The following is a 21,622-nucleotide window of genomic DNA, read 5'->3' as shown; positions in this document are numbered from 1 at the left end:
GCACTGACCCTGAGGGTCTTCTTGTAGGAGGCTCCCTCCCCTGAAAGCAGAACTTCACATATCCCATGGGCTCCAGAGTCTTTCTTACCTGTGACTTTTGCAGCCAGACAAGTTCAAATGCAAACGTTAAGGGAAGGAAGCAAAGCCACCAGGGCCCCAGCGGGGGCTGGGAACCCAAGACAGACAGTGTTAACCATAGCATCATCATCCCTCTCAACCAAAACAAATAGCAACACATGCTTCAGTCACAACTGAATGACATCAGCATGACATATACGTATTTAAAGTGCTTTATTGCAGCATCAGATTAAAGAATTCTTCTCTGTGAAATTTTGTAGGAATAAAAGACATTTTATATATATATTATATATATAAAAACCCAATAAACTTAAGGAGTGAAAGCTTAGAGATTCATCACTTAAATAGCAGTGGGCTGGACAGAATCTTTGATGGGATATAAAAATAAACACTTGCTTAATGTCTACTCTTCTCACGGTGTTCTGCAGAGCCTCACGGTGAGTAAGGTGCTTGTAGGAGGAACAACAGTGCTTGTTTCTCATGCTCCAGTTCATGCCTGTATTGTCCAAAACACAGAGGCAGCAAAGCAGAACAGCTACTTGGCTCTCAACTAGCTTTTGTGGGGATGTCAGGGAAGGGGGGAGTATCAATGCCAGAAATTTTTTTACTTGCCCTTGGACAGGAACTCCAGTTCTTACAGAAATTACAAGGGTTTTTTCTGGGGGTTAGACTGGTTGACATAGCCAGTAAGGAGTAAAGAGGAGGGTAAAAATCCTGGGTAACACTCTCACTGTAAGAGCACTTCCTTAGAGAGCAGCCAGTCTAACAAACAAATTGGCTGAGCTTTTGCAAGCCTTCTTCAAGAAAGATTGTTTGTAAAAGTCCTGCTTCCATGCTTGGGTCCAATACTGAACACTAGGCACGTTCAACAGGAGGTTCTTTAAAGAAGTCTGCACTGATGGTAAATAAACTCCACTGGGAGTTTGGTGAAGTTAATGATGCCATATGGCATGCAAATAGAAATATGCTCTGCTGAATGACTGCAGCTCACAAGTTCATCCTTCCATGGTTTCAGACACGCATGGCTTCCTTTGTTTCCATGTCTCTTGCTGAGGCTCCCTGGCTCCCAGAACCAAGCCACCAGATCACTGTCACCCCTCCTGACCACCTCTGCATGACCTACCTCTTTGCCAGAAACTAGTGAGTGAATGACTGTCTTGGCCAGGGAACATGCAGTGATCATGGAAATGTTCCAAGGTCTCCATCCATGCTTATCTGGTTCTCTTCCTTCTCACCATTCACAGAACACTGGGCATCTCAGACTGCACGTCTGTTGGGAAATGGATGATATCTGCCTGTATTTTGATAGAACCCATATCCAGACTCTAGGGATACGAGGGTGTAATAACAGTTGAGTAAGAATAATTCAGCGATAACTTCATTTATACTTTTGTTTTACCAGCTATGAAGTCTTAGGTATGGATGACCAAGGATGCAATATTCTATCAGTAACCAAGGCAAATGGATCAACATACACACAACAGATACAAAGACACTCCCAGAAAGACTCCCCAAAGAGCTTTCAGACCAAGAATATTCACTGAGGCTGGAGAAAGCTCCTGTAAAAAGGACAGACAGTACAGGATGGTCAACTAAGGACCTCTGCAACCATTTTTTTCATTCAACAGTGCCATGCAGAAGTACATGGAGTAGCTAGCAGCCTTGCATGAAACCTCTAGAGTAGAAATGACTCTATTCTTCTTTATGTGTGCTTGACTTTTATTTCCCCTGATGTATAAAATTTCTTAAATAAAAGCTATAAATTTTCTGCCAGTTCAGCAACTGAATGTCCAGGGACAAAGGTGCTCAGCCTAGTTTCTCTGCAGAAAAGCTTCCAAAATATGCTGGGAGACACTGCCATGGACCTGTGAAAAGCTGAATAAAACCCAGGCAAGATCAAAGTGTCAACAGAGAGCATCACGATCCCTGATCTGTGGACACCAGCTATTGACATTATTAGCACGTGTGTCTTCCTCCTCTGGAGCCACACTTGTGAGCCTGGCCTGGAAGCGAGCCTGAGGGGTCCATGGCTCAGTTTGTCTGGGCTGCCTCCATGTGGGAATCTGGGGAGACACAGACTGGAGCAGCTGGGGACATGGGCAGACTCAGCATGGAGCAGGGCTAGCTTGGCTCAGTGCTTTTTGCTCCTCACCAGCAATGGCATGAGCAGTGGCTGTGAGTGGGAAACACAGAACTTTCTTTTGGGCTGTGTCACAGGTGCTCCTGAGACCCTCTGGGGACTGCCAAGGGGCCAAGGTCTGGTAGAGGGCTAGTGCTGTGACTTGCCCAGATGCTACCACCCTGCTCCTCCAAGAACCACAGCAGAGGGGCTGAAATGCACACAAGGTGGCATCCCCATGCTCACCTCCTCTGAGGTCCACCTATGTGTAGCTTTGGCAGCCAAAACCCTGGTGCCTAGGCAATCTTGCTAAGCAAGCCCAGGCAGCCAGTGCCCCTCCAGCCCACTCCCCCAGACCCATAGATCCATAATCCTTTCCCTGCTCCTTCCCAACCATGCATGCACAAACCCAAGGACGGGGGGCCTGGCTCTGTATGCCTGGCTGGAACAGCCCTGCACTCTCTAGGAAGACTTATCCCCAGTTTCAGACATAAACCAGGGCAGGTGTAGAGACCAGAGCAGGCAGCCATGCCTGCAGCAGCTCCTCAGGTGTGCTCTGAAGCCAGCAGGAGCTGAGCCCTCTTCACCCTGTGCTCAGCTTTCAGGCTGCATTGGAAGGTCATAGAGAACAAAAGCAGACAGGAGCAGCCCCTTGCTCCCTTTATACCTCCCAGCCCCTGCTGCTTTCCACATGCCAGGCCAGGAGCCCTGGGCTGCAGGACTGCCCTGGGTGGCACGGCAGGGCCTGCACCACAAGAACCTCCAGCACCCTCAGAAATCGGAGGAGACTCCTCTGAGGGGACGAGACAGGCGGCGCATCCTCCCCGTTTTGCCTGGCACCACTGAGGAGCCCACGGGCAGGGCAGGGCTGGCCAGGCCACGCAGGGACACAGCCAGTGGCGGTGGTGGCCCCTTTGAGAGTGGCTGTGCTAGTACTCCTTGGCCTCCTGCAGCTGGGACAGGTACTCCTCCTCGGCGGGGTTGTCGGCACAGCGCTGGCCATTGTTGGGGGGCCGGACGGCGTGATAGCGGCTCCAGTCCCCCTTGCAGAGGATCCAGGGCAGCATGTCCACCTTGTAGTGCAGCTCCGGAGAGAACTCGGTGCTGATGAGGTTGGGGACGCCGGCGCCCTTGCCGCGGGTGATGAGGCGGGTGTGCTCGTCGTAGCAGCAGTGCTGGGCAGCCAGCGTGGTGCTGTCCAGGGAGAGCATGGAGCGCAGGCAGAAGCGCGCCGTGGGCTTGTAGATGTCCAGGCGCTCCTTGGGCCCGCTGGCGTCCCGCCATCGGAAGCTCTTGCCCCGCTGCTCGTCGCGCAGGTTGACGGCGCTGTAGACGGCCTCCAGCGGGTAGGAGCAGGGGCAGCTGGGCAGGTCCGTCAGCACCTTGCTCAGGTACTTGGTGAGGAAGTCGCTCTTGCAGTTCAGCCACTTCTCGCAGCTGTCCACCTCTGGGGAGGGTACCAAAAGGGTGAGGGCACGCACGCTCTGCACCCCACTTTAGCCGGCAGCCATTTGCCTGAAGCCATGCCAGCACCACCGGCGGAGCCTGCAACCACCAGGCAGGAGCAGCCAGGCTCCTGGGACGAGCTGGAGCCAGCTCCACCCCCAGGGCAGTGACAGAGGGAAGGGGTTTTGTGCTGGCAACATTCCCCTGTGGGAGAGGGCAAGTGGCAGGCTGGCTTCAGCCACTGAACCCTAAAGCTGTGTTGTAGCAGGGCTGCGGGAGCAACTGGGTTTCCCAGCATGACCACTGAAGCCTGCACATGGCAGTGGTTTGGTGACTTAGGGCTGGACACCAGACACAGGACCCCTTGGCTGAACCCTGAACCCTCCCCACCAGCCAGCTATGACCCTCCCAAGGTCTGTCACTGAAGCCCCCAGTGCAAAGCAGAGGCAGAGGCTGACCTGAGTTGAACAGCTCTGTGGTGTTGTCGCTTTTGAAAGGCATCTCCTCTGTGGGGAAGACCATCTCTCCTTCTGCTCCTTGAGACAAAAAAAAAAACAAAACCAAGAACCTGTCTCAACACGGGAAGAAAGGTGGTTTTTCCCTCTGTATGTGCACCAGACACCTCCCATCTCCCAGCCCCTCTCCTGCCACTTCTTTGGTAACATGGCCCTGTGATTGGAAGGAAGGGCCAGCAGCAAGACTGGCCCAACAGAGGCTGTTAGTTATGTAAATCCCAGAGGACAGAGCTGGCTCTCAACACGCCTCTCAGGAGAGGTTTTCAAGCTCCCAGTATGAGAGAGGTGCAAGAAGTCACACACCAAACTTAATGCCAGCTCACACAACTGCCCATGGAGCCATGAAACCCAATCATAGCTTCTTTGGGGAAACAAAGCCCCCTGGTCATTAGCCCTGACCACATTAAACATAACTAATTCTTGAAGCATGAGCAAAGCCTCCAGCAGTGGCCAGCCCACATCAAAGTCAGACAGTAGCCAAGGACTGTTCTGGCAGGGGCTCACCAGGGCAGTGTGTCAGATCGCAGGTCCTCGACTCTGTCGCTGTGCAGGCATAGCCACAGGAGCGGGTCCTCTTCTGGTTGCCACTGCCACAGGTGTTGCTGCAAGGGGACCATGGGCTCCACTCCTCCTCATCTTCATAGTCTGTGCACAGCAGGCAAGAGGCAGAGAGTGACAGATCTCAGCAAAGCTTTAGCAGCAGGGGAGACAGCAGGCACCTGGGACCTCCCTCAGCTCTGCCTCCATCCCTGAACAGGGACAGTGCTGCCTGGGGCACACGGAGGTGCCCAGCCATGCAGTGCCAAGGGCCAACCCCATCCTCACTGCCAACACCAGGCAAGCAGTCCTGAGAAAAGGCTCTCATTCTCACAGCTTTGCTCCCAGTCATACCCACACAAACAGGTATTGCTGCCCACTCCCACATGGCCTAGCACACTGGCCATGATGCTGAACATGGATATTAGCAAAGGCTGGCTGGTTTTGGGGTCATGGCCAGCAAGCTGCAGGCAGGAGGTGCTGTGGTGTCCCAGCCCATCTGCCCACTAGAATCTGCCATCTCTGCAGCTTCTCTCCTGGGGGGAACCCAGGTCTGTGGAAAAGGCTGCTGGCACTGATGTCACTACAGGGACCTGAGTCAATGGCAGCAGCACTTGTCATTAAACATTTATATTGTATGTCTGATCTGAGCATGCCTTCGCTAGAGCCCATGCTCCACTGTGACTACATGCAAGGACAATTCCCGCTGGGACACTGGCATGTCTGACTGCTGGCAGCCCCAGCCGAGTATGCTGGCCTTTATCCTTGGCATGCCTGCTTATTTTGTAAGTAGGAGCTGAGCACCAGCAATGCCTGCTGCAGGGCTGCAGGCCAGGCAGGACAGTGCAGACCTGCATTGCTGAAGAACTCACCGTAATTGTATTTTTCCTTAAAGATCCAGTTTTTCTGCCCGGGCCATGGCTGGTCCCAGTTACCACCTACTCCACTAAGCATGGACTCCTCCTCCTCATAATCTGTTGTGTAATCTTCCTCTTCATCATCATCCTCTTCTTCTTCTTCTTCCCTGTCCCCTACATCCAGGTTGTCATCCTCTTCCTCATCTTCCTCCTCCTCTTCATCCTCCTCCTCCTCCCCCTCAGCAGGGTCAGTGTATTCCCAGAAGAGGGGCCAGAATAGGTCCTTGTGAGACAGCCACTCAGAGGATGTCAGAGACCAGTCATTGCTTGTCTCCTTCAACAAGTCCATCTCCATCTCAGCCTGAGGATCATCCACCACTTCAATGGTCACCTGGAGGGCAGATATGAGGCGAGGCAGTGAGCTGGGGCACAGCCCTTGGACAGACCCACCAGACCATGCCCAAGAGGCCACAGACACTCGGGGCTGCAGGACTGTATGAGGAGCACAAATGGTATCTCCTCATCCAAAGGACTGAGCAGGGACAGAGTGGGAAGCACAGGGTGGCTGCTGGTCACCCACAGGGGCCAATGCCACCCTCAGTAATTGAGATCTCACCCGTGTAAGGAGGGGTTTACTCCTGCTCTATGAATAAGGGGTGGGGAGGCCAGGGGAAAGGCTCTGAGCAAATTCCTCAGTCGAGGAGCTTCTCCATGCCAGCTATGTGCAGCTGGTAGTCACCAAGAAAACAGATGACAGTGGCCACACAGACCCTGCTCATAAGATCTTTTCTCTTAAGGAACCAAATGAGGCTGGAGAGCACCACTTTCACCACAGCACTCACCCACTTCCCCCCGTGGCCCTCCCAGACCCACTCCCCACCTGGATGTTGGGGTTCTGGGCACTCAGGTCCACGTTGGCCAGCCCCGGCAAGTTCTGCAGGTCCAGCATGAAGGGCAGGCTCTCCTCCTGGCCAGCAGCACTGGGCTGGGGCAGCACAGGGCTCCTGGCAGCCTGCTGAGGCAGCCCTCGGCGCCTGTGCCGGCGCGGGCCGGCCTGCCCGCTGCGCCGCAGCCCCCGCGGCCTGCCCGGCGGGGACAGCTCCTCGTGCCCTGCGGAGCGCGGGCCGGATGACGCTGACACCTGCACGGGGAAGAGTCACAGGGAACAGCTCCTGACGGTGCTGTGCAGGCAGGGAGCAAACCACCACCCAGCAAAGATGGGTCTGGTCTCCTGCTCCAAACAATTCCTCCATCCCATCTTACTGCAGCATCAGCAGAGCAATTAACATCTTAATCAACCAAGTTAATGCCAAGTGCCCTGTGCTGTGCCAGGGCTCAGTTCTGCTGCACCTGAACCTACAGGTCTATTCAGAGTGGTACTTCCCAACCTCATGACCACTCTCCCTGTACCCCTCTGCTGTCCCATTGCCCATCTTGTCTGGCTTTCCACTTCTCACTCTCCCTTTTTAGCTATTTCTCAGTCCCTGGAAATGGGTTAACAGTGAGGGTTGCTTCTGGTCACAGAGTTACCACAGATCACGTTTAATACTTTTATATATTTATATAAAAAGTTTACAACCAGGGCTTTATGACAAAGGGGAACACCTCACCCAAATACATTCTTCTGTGGTACTGGTACTAGGGCAGATGACTTCAAGCAGCACAGGCTTAATTGAAATTTCTGATGGTGCCCAAAGGCAAGCACAAAGACGGAAAGAAATTGCTGGCAGATACAACCCAGCTACCTTTAGCTCTTTGGGAAAGGGAAGATTCCCAGCCAAACAAGTCAACAAAACTCACTTGTGAGTGCTGCCAGTGGCTCTCAGCGCTGCTGCCACTCCAGGGGCACATGGCACATGCATGGCAGGAGGAGCAGGGCTGGCAGACAGGGAGCCCTGCCCCAGAGGCAGCACCAGCCAAGCACTGCGCTTGCCCCAGTCCCGCGTTCCCGTCCCGCACTGGCACCACAGAGCAGCGGGACTCCAGGGGCCAGCAGGCTCCAGGGTGCCCACGAAACCCGAGACGGGAACAGCTGGCAAAGCCCCTGAGGCACGGGCGTCCTTGGGAAGGTCTGCAGGGCCCCGCAGCTCAAGGCTGGGAGCAGAGGTGCCCGCACTCCCAGCATCTCCGTCGGCGTCTGCCTTTTTCTGGCTGCCCAGCTGAAACCCCTCTTTGTTCCCAAGCTCTCACCCTTCGCACCAGCCCGGCCGAGAGCCGTGGGATTAACGAAGAGCACGGAGTGCCCCCTCCCCGCAGCCGGGCGGGGGGGGACGCAGAGAGGCATTTCTACCTGCAATTAGAGCCAGATGGTTCGGGGAAGGACTCCCCTCCCTTTCATCCTGATCACTGGAGCACTTCAAAGGCAGCTGGAGCCTAGCCAGACTCTCATGAGCGCACACAGCCCGTCCCCAGCCCTGTCCCTGTACATCAAAGCCCACGATCCCTCCATCCCCGGGGGAGGGAAAAGAGCAGCAGGGACGCTGCTGGTCCCTTGGCTGCTGCCCAGGGCAGGCTGAAGGCAGGGAAGGGCCGGTGACAGACTCCACCAGATGGGCCCTGAGCAGAGAGGGCTGCAGAGAGGACAGAACCTGGGCTGCACAGGGAGAGTCCTCCCTGGCCTGGAGGACTCCTGTGGCACTGCTGGTAGCAAACCTGAGCAGAATGACCCCCCTGCACACACCTTCCCCTCCCAGCTCCCCCTCTGTCCCCATCCAAACCACAGTGCTTTCGGGAAGAATGCATGGGGATGATGCTGGCTCTGTCTCAGCCTAGTTCCCAGTGCCTTAGCCCCTTGCTAGGTCTCCTGTCATGTCCCAGGAGTCCTTGACAAGAAGCAAGGAGCTCAGGTGGAACAAAAACAGCAAAGAGGGCTGAGCAGGCAAACACAGCCATGTCCCAGTGCTGGCTGCACGACACTGCCTGCTGTGCTGGGTCTGCTGCCAGCTGCACAAGCCCTACACAACCCCTGCACAAGAGACTGGCAGCAGCCAGGAAAGGCTGGCGTTCCTGCCCAATTTGCAAAGAGCTTATTGGGCTGGGTGAGCTCGTGTCACACACAACCCAAATTTAATACACATGGAAAGTGAGGTCTCCTCTAGCAACAAGATCTGAGCTCACCCAAGGACACCAGAGAAAGCAAGCCAGGAACAGACTCAAAGTCTCCAAATTTACACTCAGTGCCTAATTCAGATTTTACGCCCAAACAAGCTCAAGAAATTCAGAGTACTGTTCCCACAGGGAAAATGTAAAACTGCTCCAGGAGAACTGGCTGCAAAAATGTTGCAGGGCAAACAGAACTCCCTCAGCTCCCAGATACTCTGGAGGCATAAGAATGACAGGGCTGGCCACCCGGAATGGCCAAGAGCCCTTCAGCAATGGTCACTACAATGTACCACCCAACACCTCTCTCCTCTTGGCATCTGCATCACTCCAAAGGCTTGCTGGGTTAAAATCTCTCCCTGCATCAGATGTCCCTCCTATCAAAGCTCAGTGCCCTGCCCCAGACAGTCAATCAATGGATTTAACAAGCTCTTAGAAGGCCCAGTGCTCCCTCTAGGTCAGAACATCCATGGCATCAGATGTGTCTTCTCCAAGTCATCAAGGGTCCCCTGACAGCCACACGAGCACCACCTGAGGTTTGCACCCCTCTCCATGACACCCACCCTCTCCTCTGCACTGTCCAAGCAGCAGCTGGATAAAGCCACCAAGGATGGAGCTCAGCCACTGCAGTGGGCTAAGGGAAGAGAAGACTTTGCCTGTCCAGAGGGAACACTCTATTCCCCTGCTCTCTGTAGAGCACAGGAGAAAGCCTGCAGACCATTGCAGAGCTCGTCAGCAGCAGCAGCTCCCTTCTTCCATGGAAGCAGAGTGCAGCGCTGGGGAGCCATCAGTGTCTTCCAGCCGAGTTCCAACCTTCTCCTGCAACCAGCCAGCACCAAGCAAAGTAAAAAGCTGAACAAGGAATTGCCACAGCTGTTCCTGTTTACACTTGGCATATCCTACCTGGCTGGGAATAAGGGCAGGAACCTGAGAGAAACTCTGGGGCAGCACTCAGGAAAGAGCATGGAATTTCCCTTTGTGAAGATCATGTTTTGACTGCAGGCTGTAAGCGGGATCATACCTGCCTACCTGCCAGCCCAGGAGCCCTTCCCACATGGTCCAGGCTGTCCCACATGTAGGATTGACCACTGAAACACCTTGAGGCACAAGCTTAGAAGAGAAGTTTGGAAGGGGAAATAACTCATTAGCAATTCACCCCAGTGTCATGCCTACTTTGTACATAACACGGGCAACAAGGTGTGTGGAAAAGGTGTGGGAAAAGGCCACACATCACTGCTCTAGAGACCAAAAGCTGACATTTTTCCATTTCTAGATCATACACCTCTATAAGAATTGCTGAAAAATCTGGAGATGATGAAGAGAACAGCCACAAAAACATTTCAAGGGATGGAAAGTCTTGTACAAGTCTGGTACAAGTCTTTTCCAGTGAAAGACTTGTACAATTCAATTTGTTTCTCATGCTGAAAAAAGAAAGCAATGACTCAGTTTTCCAGTTCTTTAAGGCAGTAATCCATCAGGCACCAGAGACTATAATCCAGAACAGAAACACATAATAGGAAGCAATGTGCCCAAGTCAAAGCCAAAAAAATTTAACTGAGGAATAAGGATCATGCTTTTAATGCCATAGGTAATTAACCACAGGAACAATTAAAAAGAAAAGTGACAATTTTTCTTGTGGAGACTGCCAAACCCACATGACTGGGCTCAACACATGAGCACTGCAACTGCACCAAGGAAGAAATTCAAGGCTCTAGTAATTTCTTCTGCTCTTAAAATTTGTAATTTTGCTAGAAATGTCCGTAAGGCTTTGAACTAAATCTGGAATAAGGAAGCAAATGACCAATGTTCATGTGCTGCAGCTCTTACTATTAGAGACATGACATTTCATGTGAAATGAAATGAAAACATCATCAGACTAGCTCCTCTGCTGTGCTGCACTTTGGCAAGCAGGGACACCACCACCCTGCCACTTGCACAGCCACAGGTACTCGTCCCTCCAGCACGGTCCTCAATCTCCCTGCAGGAGCTGCAAGCTGCCAGAGCACCCAACAGCAGTGCTCTTTGTAACCTCACAGACTGCTGGGCAGAGCTGCCCCTCATCATGGGCTTACATCAATCCAAGCACATTTGAGAGAACCCTCCTGGCAGTGAAGCACTGCTAGAGCATCAGCAGCCAGTGCAGCACACAAGTCACCAGCACAGGACAAGCTCGGAGGATGCAGCTTCTACCCACACCTATCCCAAGCCAATTATCGAGCACATAAACTCATTCAACTTGAACCAAGGGAACCTGTGCCTGCCCACGGCAGCCAGATCAGAGGCAACATTCAGGCTCTGCTTTGGGCTTTTTAACACTGCAGTGAAGAAAATGACGTATTTGCTAAAGGCCGGTATCACACTGAGCTATAATTATAAGGAATGGGGGCTTTTGTTGCTTAATCATTACTGCTTGTGTTAGGTTTCCTTTGAACAGTTTTACCATGCTGTATTGAAACAAGAAACCACCAGAAGAACTATTGATCTTTTCCTGAATAGACCTTCCTTCTCTTTCCCCAAAGCTTTCCAACATTATTTTAAAATCTGTCTGTTGCAAACTTGCCCACTTATGAATTAGTCAAGTACAATTTTTTTAACCATAAAATTTTTCTTTTTATATTTACCTAAATGAGCTGCAAGGATCTGGAGAAAGTATTAAAAAAAATTATCTTTGGACTGAAACTGGGTAGGAACAACTCCAGCGTAGGATTTTACTATAAAGCCATACTATAAAGCTATGGAAGTGGAGAAGGCTGGTTGGTTGCATTAGAAGGAAGGAAGCGTGTCTGGGGTTAGCTCTGGGGCTGCAGTTTGCACAAAGGCCCATGACGGTTCTTGCTGGTGGGATGGGGAGAAAGGGAGGTTTTTCTAATGCTAACAGGTAACACTGCTGTCTCCTCAAAATAAAGCAAGGTTGAACAGCAGGGTGATCACCAGGAACAGAAGCAGTGTGCCATGATGCCTCCCTCCCACAGAACATGCTTTCTCCTCTATGAGGCACTGCCCAAATAAAGGGCTTTTTTAGCCCAGCCAGCTGAAACCCCCATGGCCTCCTGAGGGCTGTAGTTTGATCCTCCTGGCTCATAAGCCATCCACCAGCACATAACCTGTCTCCTGGCAGGCTTTCAGCCAGATGGAAAATCCGTGGGACACGCATTAGGCAAGTGACCTCTGCCACCCATCAGCTCATCACCTACTTAAGGGATTTCCCAGAGCCCTGGCAGAGCACAGCATCTTCTGGAGGTGTCAAGAGCTGGGTGGGTACCTACCAGATAACAGGGCAAACATGCAAACATGCCACTCAGTTCCTGTTACTGTCTGTAAGACCTTCTGAGCCACAGTCCCAGCCATCAGATCCAACACGTTTAGACTTACAGGCAGGTGGCTTAGCAGGAGCTGTCACTCAGGATTTTGACATGTGAGCTCTGGAAGATCTGCCAAAGGTAATTTAAAGAAGATCTCCAGTTGCCTCCCTCTTCTTGTGCTCTGGGTTACACTCCTGCCCACAAAGGGGCTGTGGCACAGGTGAAGAGCAGAACCCAGACTTCCCAAATGCTGTACTGTCCCCTCCACCTCAGGACCAGCTTACATGGGTGCTGGGAGGGGTGTTATTGGTGTTTGGTTTTGTTGGTTTGCTCTTTTCTTTTAATAAAGACTCCCTTTAGCTTTTAGGAGAGTTCTACAAGTGCTCAAGGAACAGACAAGGCACTTGGTTATCATGCTTACGTGGGCAGATTCTGTTTATGACAGACCAGCAGGAGCCAGCAGCAAACTGTGGGCTGTGCAGATAATTATTACGCCCTCGTGATTATAATTTTCATTCAGTTATCAAAATACTTCAGATCATATGGTATCACTTTCTTTTCTAACTAGCTTCATTCCAACTGTCTTGGGCAGGGAGCTGCAGGAGGCAGCATCAAAGGCTTCCTCATGTTTCACATTTATTTTCATGTCTCACAGTTGCAACAACTGTAATCTCAGAACTCTTTCCAAGGTCGGTGACTCAGTTGCCCCTGAGGCAGAGCCAGCCCTGGAGCAGAAGACAGCACAGCACAGAGAAGCAGCAGCACGCAGCACCACGAGGAGCAAAGACACAGCATAGCTGGCTTTGTGCAAGACCAAAAATGAGGAGGTTGTCCAGGCTACTGAGAACGCTCCTCACCATGGACCCCACTGGCACAGCCCAGCTCCTCTCACCAGTCGGCTTTCCTGTGGGTGTGCTCATGAGTAACCTGCCCAGGGCATCCTCACTCCCCTGTCACTTGTGACACAAGGAGGAAAAGCAGCAGCCTTGTGGCCTTTCACCTCAGCCAAGCTGCTGACCTCCTCACGCAGATCATGGTTGTTTCACTGGCAGATGTTTCTCTACCATAAACATCTTCTCCCTGTTCAACACTGAGACAAATTTCTTTGTCTGCAAGGCTCTTATTTTGCACACAAAGAAAATGACACACTCCTCAGGTGTGGCCAGGCCAGGCATACATGTGGCTCTGCCATGCTGTACTCAGAGAGGCTCTCGAGACGGTTCAGCACAGCTCAGCTCCTTCTCCCCTCCTGCCCCCAAGGGGAACTGGTCTCCTTTCTATACAGATGAACCACACAGGCCTTGGAGTGGAGGAGCTGGAGCATATCCTTGGCAGTGCTGATACATCCCAGCACAGCAGATGGGGCTGCCCTTGCACCAGAGACCCTGCCCAAGCACACAGGTCCCAGGGGCCAGTTCTTGATGGGTGGTGCCTGCTGCAAGGACAGAGCTGGTGGCAAGGCACCCATTACCTGAAGATCCTGAGACTTTGGCTCAGTCATGGGTACAGGAGCAAGGCCCCCACAGAGACTGCATGGAGAGGTCCCCAGAGAGATGAACAGATCCACATCCTCTGGTGCTCTCTGGCAAATGCTCCTGCTAGGGCATGTGGTTTCTGCTAACACAGTTCAGCAGCAATACACATAAACTCCCAGTGCATCAGAGGGAGTCTAGAAAAAGCTGCTAACTTGTTCCAGCTCTAAACCCCATGTGCTTCAGTAACCATTAACTTGTTCCAGCTAAAGATCTGCATTCGCTAGTCTGCACACCGTAACTCTGCCACTGCTCCAGCTGCTGCTTCCTTGCCTGCCACAGCCCAGGCAGAACTGCAAGAGGAAGAAAACCCCAAATAGTGCAAAGCAGGTGGAGAAACTGACAGGACCCGATCAACACCAGCCTCCTCCTGCCGGCTAGAAGAGGTGGGGAGGGAATCAGAATCACAGGCAGGAGGGAGTGCAGGGGGCTCCTGCTCCCCTTGTCCCACAAAGGGTGCACAGGCTGCCCCTCCATGCAAGCAGTGGGGCAAGGAATGCAGCCAACCAAACAAATGCAAATCCACCAGGGATCCCTTCAACAGCAGACAAAATGGGCACCTGGGCTCACAAAACGAGCCAGACTTGGAGTATCTCTATGCCCTGCACAGGAAGGGATCCAGGCAGGGATGCTGCATCTCGTCCTCCTGAAGGGGCAAAGCTGGGCTGACTCTGAGCCAGCAGTCCCTGCCCCAGGTGTTGGCTGCAGCTCCCCAGCCTGGGGTCCAGCACAACTCCCCCCCAGGCAGCTTTGATTTTAAGGAGCCAGCGGCCTTAGCATGAAATAAAACCACATTGGGAACTGTCTTCCTCTTGGAGACAAAGTGTTGGGAACTGCATACATGAAGATATCTGTACAACACCTTGTTTCAATGGAGGAGCTCATGGTATGGCACAGTGCAGCTGGAATTCCCTGCGATTTTGGCTGCTGTGGGAATGGCTGCAGGTGAAGGGGAGGGCAGGGAGGACAGCAGGAGGAAGTGCCAAAGTGTTAAGGAAGAGAGGACATCCCAGGGGAGGCAAAGAGAGGTTGATTTTCCACATGGGGCACTCCCACAGCACGTCCAGGCCACCCAGCAAACACTGCCTCCTCAGCCAGCAGCACCTGGGGCTCAGGGGCTGCCTTGCTCACCCTAGGCCAGGGCTGCCAGGCTGCGGTGGAAGGGGCTCACCCGAAGGCCATGCCATGTGCCAGCCTCCTGTTAAGCCCTCACAAGTGGCAGTGGCTCTCTTGGCTCGGGACATGGTCCCACACATGCCTTGCAGCCCGAGTCCTGAGTGCTAGATAAGAGCCTGAAAGACCAGGCCAACCACCAGCCCCTAATCCAAGATAAACCCACGCATCACCACCTCTTCCCTGCATCATGGATGTTTCCTGGCCATCTACAGCCAGGTCTCTACCCTGTGCCTGTCTTGTGGTGCCAGGGCACAGCAGAAGACAGCAATTGACTTCATTTTGTTCCTTTGAAGTTCTATCCTTGCCCTAGAGACTAAACCAACCTGAACGCCAAGAGCCATTGGTGCCCTTTGTGCCAAGGCCCACCTAGGACTCGGAGCCAGGCAGGTCACCATAGTTTTGGTGTCTTCATGTCCTAAGCCCTGAGATGAAAGCACATCTCAAACAGCTTCTCAGACAAGCCCCCAGAGTCCCTACACAGAAGGAACATGGAGACACTGAATTGCTTGGAAGCAACACCATGCAGCCACATAAAAGCATCAGGCTGCCCAATGAAGGTTCCTTGAAAAAACATTCTACCAAAGCAAACAAACAAACAAACAAAAAATAGTCCTTACACTGCACTTTTGCAAGCTTCTGTCTGAAACAAATCCGATCTAACACTGAAATATGCTGCAATCTCCCTTGCTCCAGTACATTATACAAAACCTGAGCCTCCGGCTGATAACATTTGCTTTGAAGGGGCTGGACAGCACAGGTACACCTTACTGGCCTGTCAGCAGCTCAGACTGTCCTCAGGCTCCCCGAAGGGAAGTATCAGGCTTCTTGTTTTGAGGATTATTCTGAGAGGAAGAGTATTTACTGCTACTGTGGAGCAGTTTTCACTCCCTGCCCCTGAAACACTGACAAGAGCAAGGCAGGAATTACTCTCTAGCACGCTCCCTCCATCACCCCACCGGGAGGATCATGGCTGGAGGCACGATGAGTTCCCCAGTTTGACTGTCTTTGAGGAAAGGGTCTGCACGAGCCGGACAATTTTGGGAACCCAGAGGGAGTGTAGGGCAATACCCTGTGGGGCGATTTATGCCTAATCTCTTCCCCTTACATGTGCCTTTTACAGGAACCCCTTTGATTGGAACAATGGGAACGCAGCAGACCTATTTGTGCAGTGAAAATGGAAGAAGCCCCCTTGTTGGGCAGCTTCCCTACACCCGGCTCTCCTTTGTTTCTGCTGCTGTCTCAGCCCCAGGGCGGGAGGGTTTTCAACTGTGTTGACTAAGATAATTTGGCACTTCTCAAAAGGGAATTTGCTACAAAGGGCGAAGTACCTCCCTGCGCACAAAGAGCCCCTTTCAGAGCGGAAGGATGCTTCAGTGAACGTTTTGTACCCACAAATCCGACCTCCGCCAAGGACAAAGCCAGGGACAAGAACGCTTAATTGCCGAAGAAATGAAAAGGTAAAAAGCACATCCTCAGGCAAAATGACTCTGCTACTGACACAGCCCGCAGCGGCGCTGGGATCTGGCTGTGCAGGCAGCCGGCACCGAGGCAGCTGCTCTTTCCCGAGCTGCCCGGCAGGAGCTGCACACACGGGGGACAGGGCTGGGGACCCACGGCACGGCGGGACGGCGCCGGGGACACCGCGATGCTCCTCTTGGCCAGGGCCCCGCAGGAGCAAGAGCCGGGCGGGAGGCTGGGGGCAGCCCCGCAGATCTCTGTGCTGTGCAGCCCAGCACCCCCGTGCTCTCCCCGAACCAACGTGTCCGGGCTGCACTGGGGCTCCCCAGTGACAGGGCCAGCCCCACTTACAGCCTCCTGACAAACTCCGCTCAAGCCCAGCTGAGATTTCTTCCTCTTTAACACTTTTTAAATCTAGGACAGCCACACCACATCACCTTGGAGCTCCTTCACCCTCTGTCTGCTGGTATCTCTGGCCAGGCATCACATCACTGCTATACAATTAATTCTTAAATTATTTTTAATCAGGTGTAGACCTTTACTTTTACAAGTAGCTTCCTATTGCTTTTGTCACTGTCTGGTTTAACCAGTAAATAATGTGTAGTGTTGTTACTTGTTTCCTTATTTCTCAGGGGCCAGGAGCCAGTCATATCAGGCGCTGCACAAACCCACTGATTTGCAGCCAACTCAGCCTTTATGCTACGCTTGATATTCTTTTGTTGCCTTCCTTTATCTCTTATCGCAGATGCCAGATTTGCTTTGCTTACAGCCTCAGACCAGGGGAAATCCAACAGCAGGTTCCAGCCTGGATCTGCCCCCTGTCCCAGCCCTGCAGTAACATTTGGGGAGTTTGCTGACGTTGCTCTTGGGCTGCTCTCTCAAGAGTGGCTCCCTCCTGCAAAAGAGCATCCACCAAGCCCACCAGAGCTGGACTGGGTGCCCTGGACCCTCCATAAAACACTGCTGCTTGCTCTGCCTCACCCCGTCAGCCCCCTGAGATGCTCCAACACACCATTCCTGTCATCACGGTTATTCCTATACACAACTATTGAAACTCTTGTGTCAGTTCACATAGATTTAATCACTCTGAACATTTACCTTTGTAGCATGACAGTACTGTGGCTGTTTTCTGTTTACCAGAAGAGCACTGTAACTGATTTGTATCAGCTGGAAAGAATCCAAAGATCTATTAACAATGTTCAGGGCCAATATTTTGAAATCCAGTCAGTTTATAAAAACATATTTTTCATTTATAGCTCTTGACTTCATAAATAAATGAACCATTAAGTGATGTGATGAGCTGTACCTTGTCTCCACAAGGGACACAAGCTTTTCCAAGTATTGTTACCCAAATATGAATAGCCACTTAACTCAGTGCTCCATCCTGCCACATTTCTGCTCACATCAAAGTATGATACATCCAACCTGCAAAAGTGCTTCTTAAACCCCTGCTGTACACCTGTCTGCTGTTTCTGAACCCGCCTGCCTTCCCAAACATCACCAACAAACCTCCGAAGGAGCAGGTACCTTCTCTTGCTAGAGTCAAGTCACAGTTTGGAAAGAAAACTGCCTTTCAACTTTTCCATCCTGCCTTTTCAACTTCTAGTCAAATAGGCTGAAGAAAGAGCAAAATATTCTCACTACATCTGTTGTTTATGCTGAGCACAGTATAATTTGGGCAAAACTTTGCTGGCCTGTGTCATTGCTAAGACAGTGTAAACACAAGTGCTTGCTCCTTTGGTAATGGCTGGAAATACTGGATCCTGACTGAGGTACAGGATTTCGGACACATTCATAAGGCTAAGACCCAAAAATAAAGCATGTGTTCCCTACATCCTTCCTATCATAATAAGAACACTTTCTATCTCAAAAAAATTACTGAAAAACTTATTTGTTTGATTTTTCTAACCTATTTTAGTATTGAAGTGCAGCTCTAAGGTTCAGCACAGATTACAAAAAATCCCATTCGGTTCTAAACCAAGGAAATATGTTATTTGATTTAAACAAAGTCAATAAATTTTAAAAAGTCCAAGTTATGTAATTGCTTAATGGTTTTGATTGTCTATCTGCTCTGCTCTGTCATTTCTATTTTTCTCCTCACAGCCCCCTTCATTCTACCCACATCTGTAGGGCATTACCCGTAGTGTAACCAATACTCCAGCTGTGGCTGCCCTGCTGCCATAGAGACAGGACGGATCAGTGCTGCAACAGGAACCATCTGTATGTGTGACCCAAAATCACTCTGGAGTTTTTTTAACCACCATGCTGCTGTGCTTGTGCTCTCTGCTTTAGTTCAAACAGCTGGGCATGACTACGCTCAATTGTCTCCTGCATGCACCAGAAACAGAGGATTTCACCCCAAAACACAGCCAGCAGACACATGCCAACACCTACTGCTTCCTCCCTGCCATGGGAGCTGTGCCCCAGTACTCTGAGGGATGCAGGGTGCACCAACAAACCGCCAGAGGAATCCATTCTCCAACTTCCTCCTTGCTGCTAACCTCCACCCTCAAACCCTCGCCTGCACCCTTCTCGCATGTTTGTCTTTCTGCAAGAAGCAAAGGTCCCGGGGACAGAGGCGGCGCTGTGAAAGTGCCGTGTGTGATCCTTGGCTGGCCGCACAACGCTCCCCATTCACAGCCATTCACAAACCGCGCCTCACAGCAGCTCACACGCTCTCCCGTGGATTTCAGATGTCAGATAAAAAGGAGCCTGAGACTTCACTGCACAGTCCCGTGGTGAGACCATGCACAACTTTCTAGCAGACAGCTTGTCCCTATCCTTGGTCCCTGCCACAGGACTGCAACACCTCCCTGGATTTCAAGGGTAAATCCCTACTCCTGCAGCTGGAGTCTGAGGTCACTCTGCCTGACATTTGTCTGGCAATTGAACCAGCATATACATCTATAGTTGAAGTTTCGGTAGCAAAGTACAGCACCAACACGATATTACCAGCAGTACAGCACATCATCCCCAGCAGTTCTCTTTCATCGGCTCAGCCCACACTCCACTCAAAACCATCACCAGGCTTGAGTAGCGGTACTTGGCTGGATGCAGCCTGTGCCCTCTCTTGCCCCTTGGCCAAGCATTCAGTGGCAGATTCCCTCCTCACACTTGTGTCCTGGAGTCTCCTCACACTTGTGCCCTGGAGTTCCTGCTGGAATGGAGTTTAGTGCATCCAACAGGAGCTGCCAGCATGACTCCTCCACAGATCAGACCCCGTTTTGGCATTAATCTGCAATACGGTGTATCCCCATCACTTTGCACCTCCTCTCCCAGTCTGACTGACACTGGAGATCAAATCTGCTGCTTTCTGTACTACTGTGTGTCCTCAGCGAGGACTGAGGTGCTCGAACTGTCCTGCTCAAAATCCTCCTATCACCACTTTTCTCAATCATTCATTTCACCTACTTTTAGCAGCAGCATTCTTTCAAAGAGTACTTTTTAAACACAGCTCTACTCCTGAATGACTTTTCCTCCAGAGAACAATTCCAAGATGGAAAACAACTTCTTTTAACCATCCAATAGTCTTAGCTACTACCCGCCCTCCCCGGTGGTTTCTTTTCCATTCCGTTCCTGTCATCCCCATCAGGTCCCACCAGTTGGTTCCCAGTCTGACCAGTCCCCCATCGCCTGCCACGATCCGCGCTGGGCACGGAGCGCGGGCCAGGATCCGCGCTCAGAGGAGCGAGAGGCGCATCCCGGGCCATCCCCTCCTCCCGGCCCGGGGGCTCCAAGGCCGCCTGTCCCGGGGGACACTGCCAGGGCCAGGTTGCCGGGACGAGAAGGGAGCATGGCCGCTCCGGAACCTGCCCCAGGAGCGTTTCGGAGGGGAAGGGAGAGGAGATGGTGGCTGAAATCTGTCGTGTTTCTGGTAGAAGAGATTTGGCATTCCTGGCAGGGCACCAGCTGCTAATTCGACTGCAGCCGGCCCCCTCTCCCCCACCTGGGATGTTTGCCGCCGGAGGCAACCAATCTTCCCGGGCACCGTGTCACGGCACTCGGCCCCGAACTCAGGAAGCCTAAAGCATCCCCCTTCCTTCAGCGTCTGTGCAGTGCAAAGACCTGAGGCTTCCCGAGAATCCCGCAGGCCAGGAATGGGCTCCGTCCCTCAGCGAGTGAAGAAACAGCCATCGATAAGGGGAATGGGGGGGCCCTGCTTCTCCCGGCTGCTGCTTCTCTGCCCGGAGCTCTGGGCGGCCGAGCCGCGGGACACGTGTTGGATGCGGCTCCCGTCCGACATGCACAGCTGCCTCCGAGGGAGGGAGACCCAGGTGTCCGGCTGCCCCCTCAGCTCTCCCGGGCACGGGAGGGGTGCAGAGGCTGAGGAAGAGCTCGCCCCAGCACCCTTCCATCTCTCCGTATTTCCCCAAAGATCGCCCTACCTCCGCCAGCTTGGAGCTCCTCTCCTTCGGGGTATTGCCGCGCGGTTTCCCCCTCACGGGCAGCCCTCTCACCGCAGCCAGGAAAGTTGTCAGGAAGACGAATCCGAGGATGAGCACGACTTTCCCTCTAATCAGAGGCATCTCTCCCTTCCTCTCTCCCCACCTCGCACGTCCAGGGCAGGCGGTCTGGCAGCACGCCCGCCTTTAATGCTCCAAATCCTGTCCTCCGAGAGGAGCAGTAAAAACGTAGAAATATATGTATCTTATATATATAAGCCACCGGAGCCGGGAACTGCGGTGTCCTGCAGGCAGGGGCCGGGCAGGGTCCGCCGGCCCGGGCCACTCCGCTCCCTCTGATCGCTCTTGCAGTTTGCCGAGCACCTTCCGCTGTCGCGGCTCCCGCGGGTCGCCTGCCGGTGCTGATGCTGAAGGGTAACTCTGAAAAGCTTCACAAATGTGTGCGGGGAGGGAGGGAGGGAGGGAGAGAGCTTCGGCTCCCCACCCCACTTCCTAATCCTTTCGGCAATCCGATTTCTTTTCCTCCTCTTCTCCTCCCCTCTCCGAGTCACTCCCGGTGCTGCCGCCGCTCTGCAGGCAGCGCCGGGCACCGGCGGGCGGACGGGAGGCCGCTCGGCGGGGAGAGGGTCCCGCTCGCATGAAGCGCGGTCCGGCCCCTCCCGGGCGCCCGCCGGCGCTGCCTGCCCCGGGCACGGCCCCGCCGCGCCCCTGCCCCGCTCGGAGGCTGCCGGCGCTGCCAGACCTCCCCCCTCTCCCTGCGGGCGCTGCCCCCTCCGGGGCGCCACCGCCCGCCCGCTCCTCCCCTCCCGGCAGCTGCATGGCCGGGCCCGCGGCCGCCGCCCCTCGCCCGGCGGTGCCCGCGGCGCGCTGCCCCCGCGGCGGGCCCGGCCGGCCCGGGGCTCTTTGTTCCGCGCCTCGGCGGCGCCGGCCTCGCGCGAGCCCCGCGGCACCGGGCGCTTCCCGCGGGGCAGCCCCGCCGCCGCTGCGCCCTCCCGGCGGGGCGGGGCGGCCGCGGGTCCGGCGGCTCCGGCCCGGCCGCACGAGGCGGGGAGGATGGAGCGCCCGGCACCGCGGGGCGGGAGCGGGACGCGGCCGGGCAG

At 53.4% G+C, this 21,622-nt stretch overlaps 1 protein-coding gene across 1 annotated transcript; it reads right to left on the bottom strand.

The window, feature by feature from the left end:
* Positions 1–274: 274 nt before the first annotated feature.
* On the bottom strand, positions 275–21,123 carry ISM2 (isthmin 2). The gene is made up of 6 exons (XM_063160209.1): positions 20,505–21,123; positions 6,433–6,693; positions 5,568–5,943; positions 4,663–4,803; positions 4,102–4,179; positions 275–3,644 (listed from the first exon to the last, which is right to left on the bottom strand). Exons 1-6 carry the CDS (start codon positions 20,643–20,645, stop codon positions 3,127–3,129), a joined length of 1,515 nt encoding a protein of 504 aa, XP_063016279.1. The 5' UTR covers positions 20,646–21,123; the 3' UTR covers positions 275–3,126.
* Positions 21,124–21,622: the final 499 nt, after the last annotated feature.

The sequence above is a fragment of the Melospiza melodia genome, chromosome 6 (genome assembly GCF_035770615.1).
Source record: "Melospiza melodia melodia isolate bMelMel2 chromosome 6, bMelMel2.pri, whole genome shotgun sequence".
Lineage (NCBI taxonomy): Eukaryota > Metazoa > Chordata > Aves > Passeriformes > Passerellidae > Melospiza > Melospiza melodia.
Note: the sequence above shows the minus strand (reverse complement) of the source record. Positions and strands in the feature narration are given on the sequence as shown.

Coding starts and splice junctions, on each gene's coding strand:
- ISM2 (XM_063160209.1), bottom strand. CDS start 20,645: ATGCCTCTGATTAGAGGGAAAGTCGTGCTCATCCTCGGATTCGTCTTC. Junction 4,180..4,662: donor CGATCTGACACACTGCCCTG/GTGAGCCCCTGC, acceptor TTTTGTCTCAAG/GAGCAGAAGGAGAGATGGTC. Junction 3,645..4,101: donor CACAGAGCTGTTCAACTCAG/GTCAGCCTCTGC, acceptor TACCCTCCCCAG/AGGTGGACAGCTGCGAGAAG.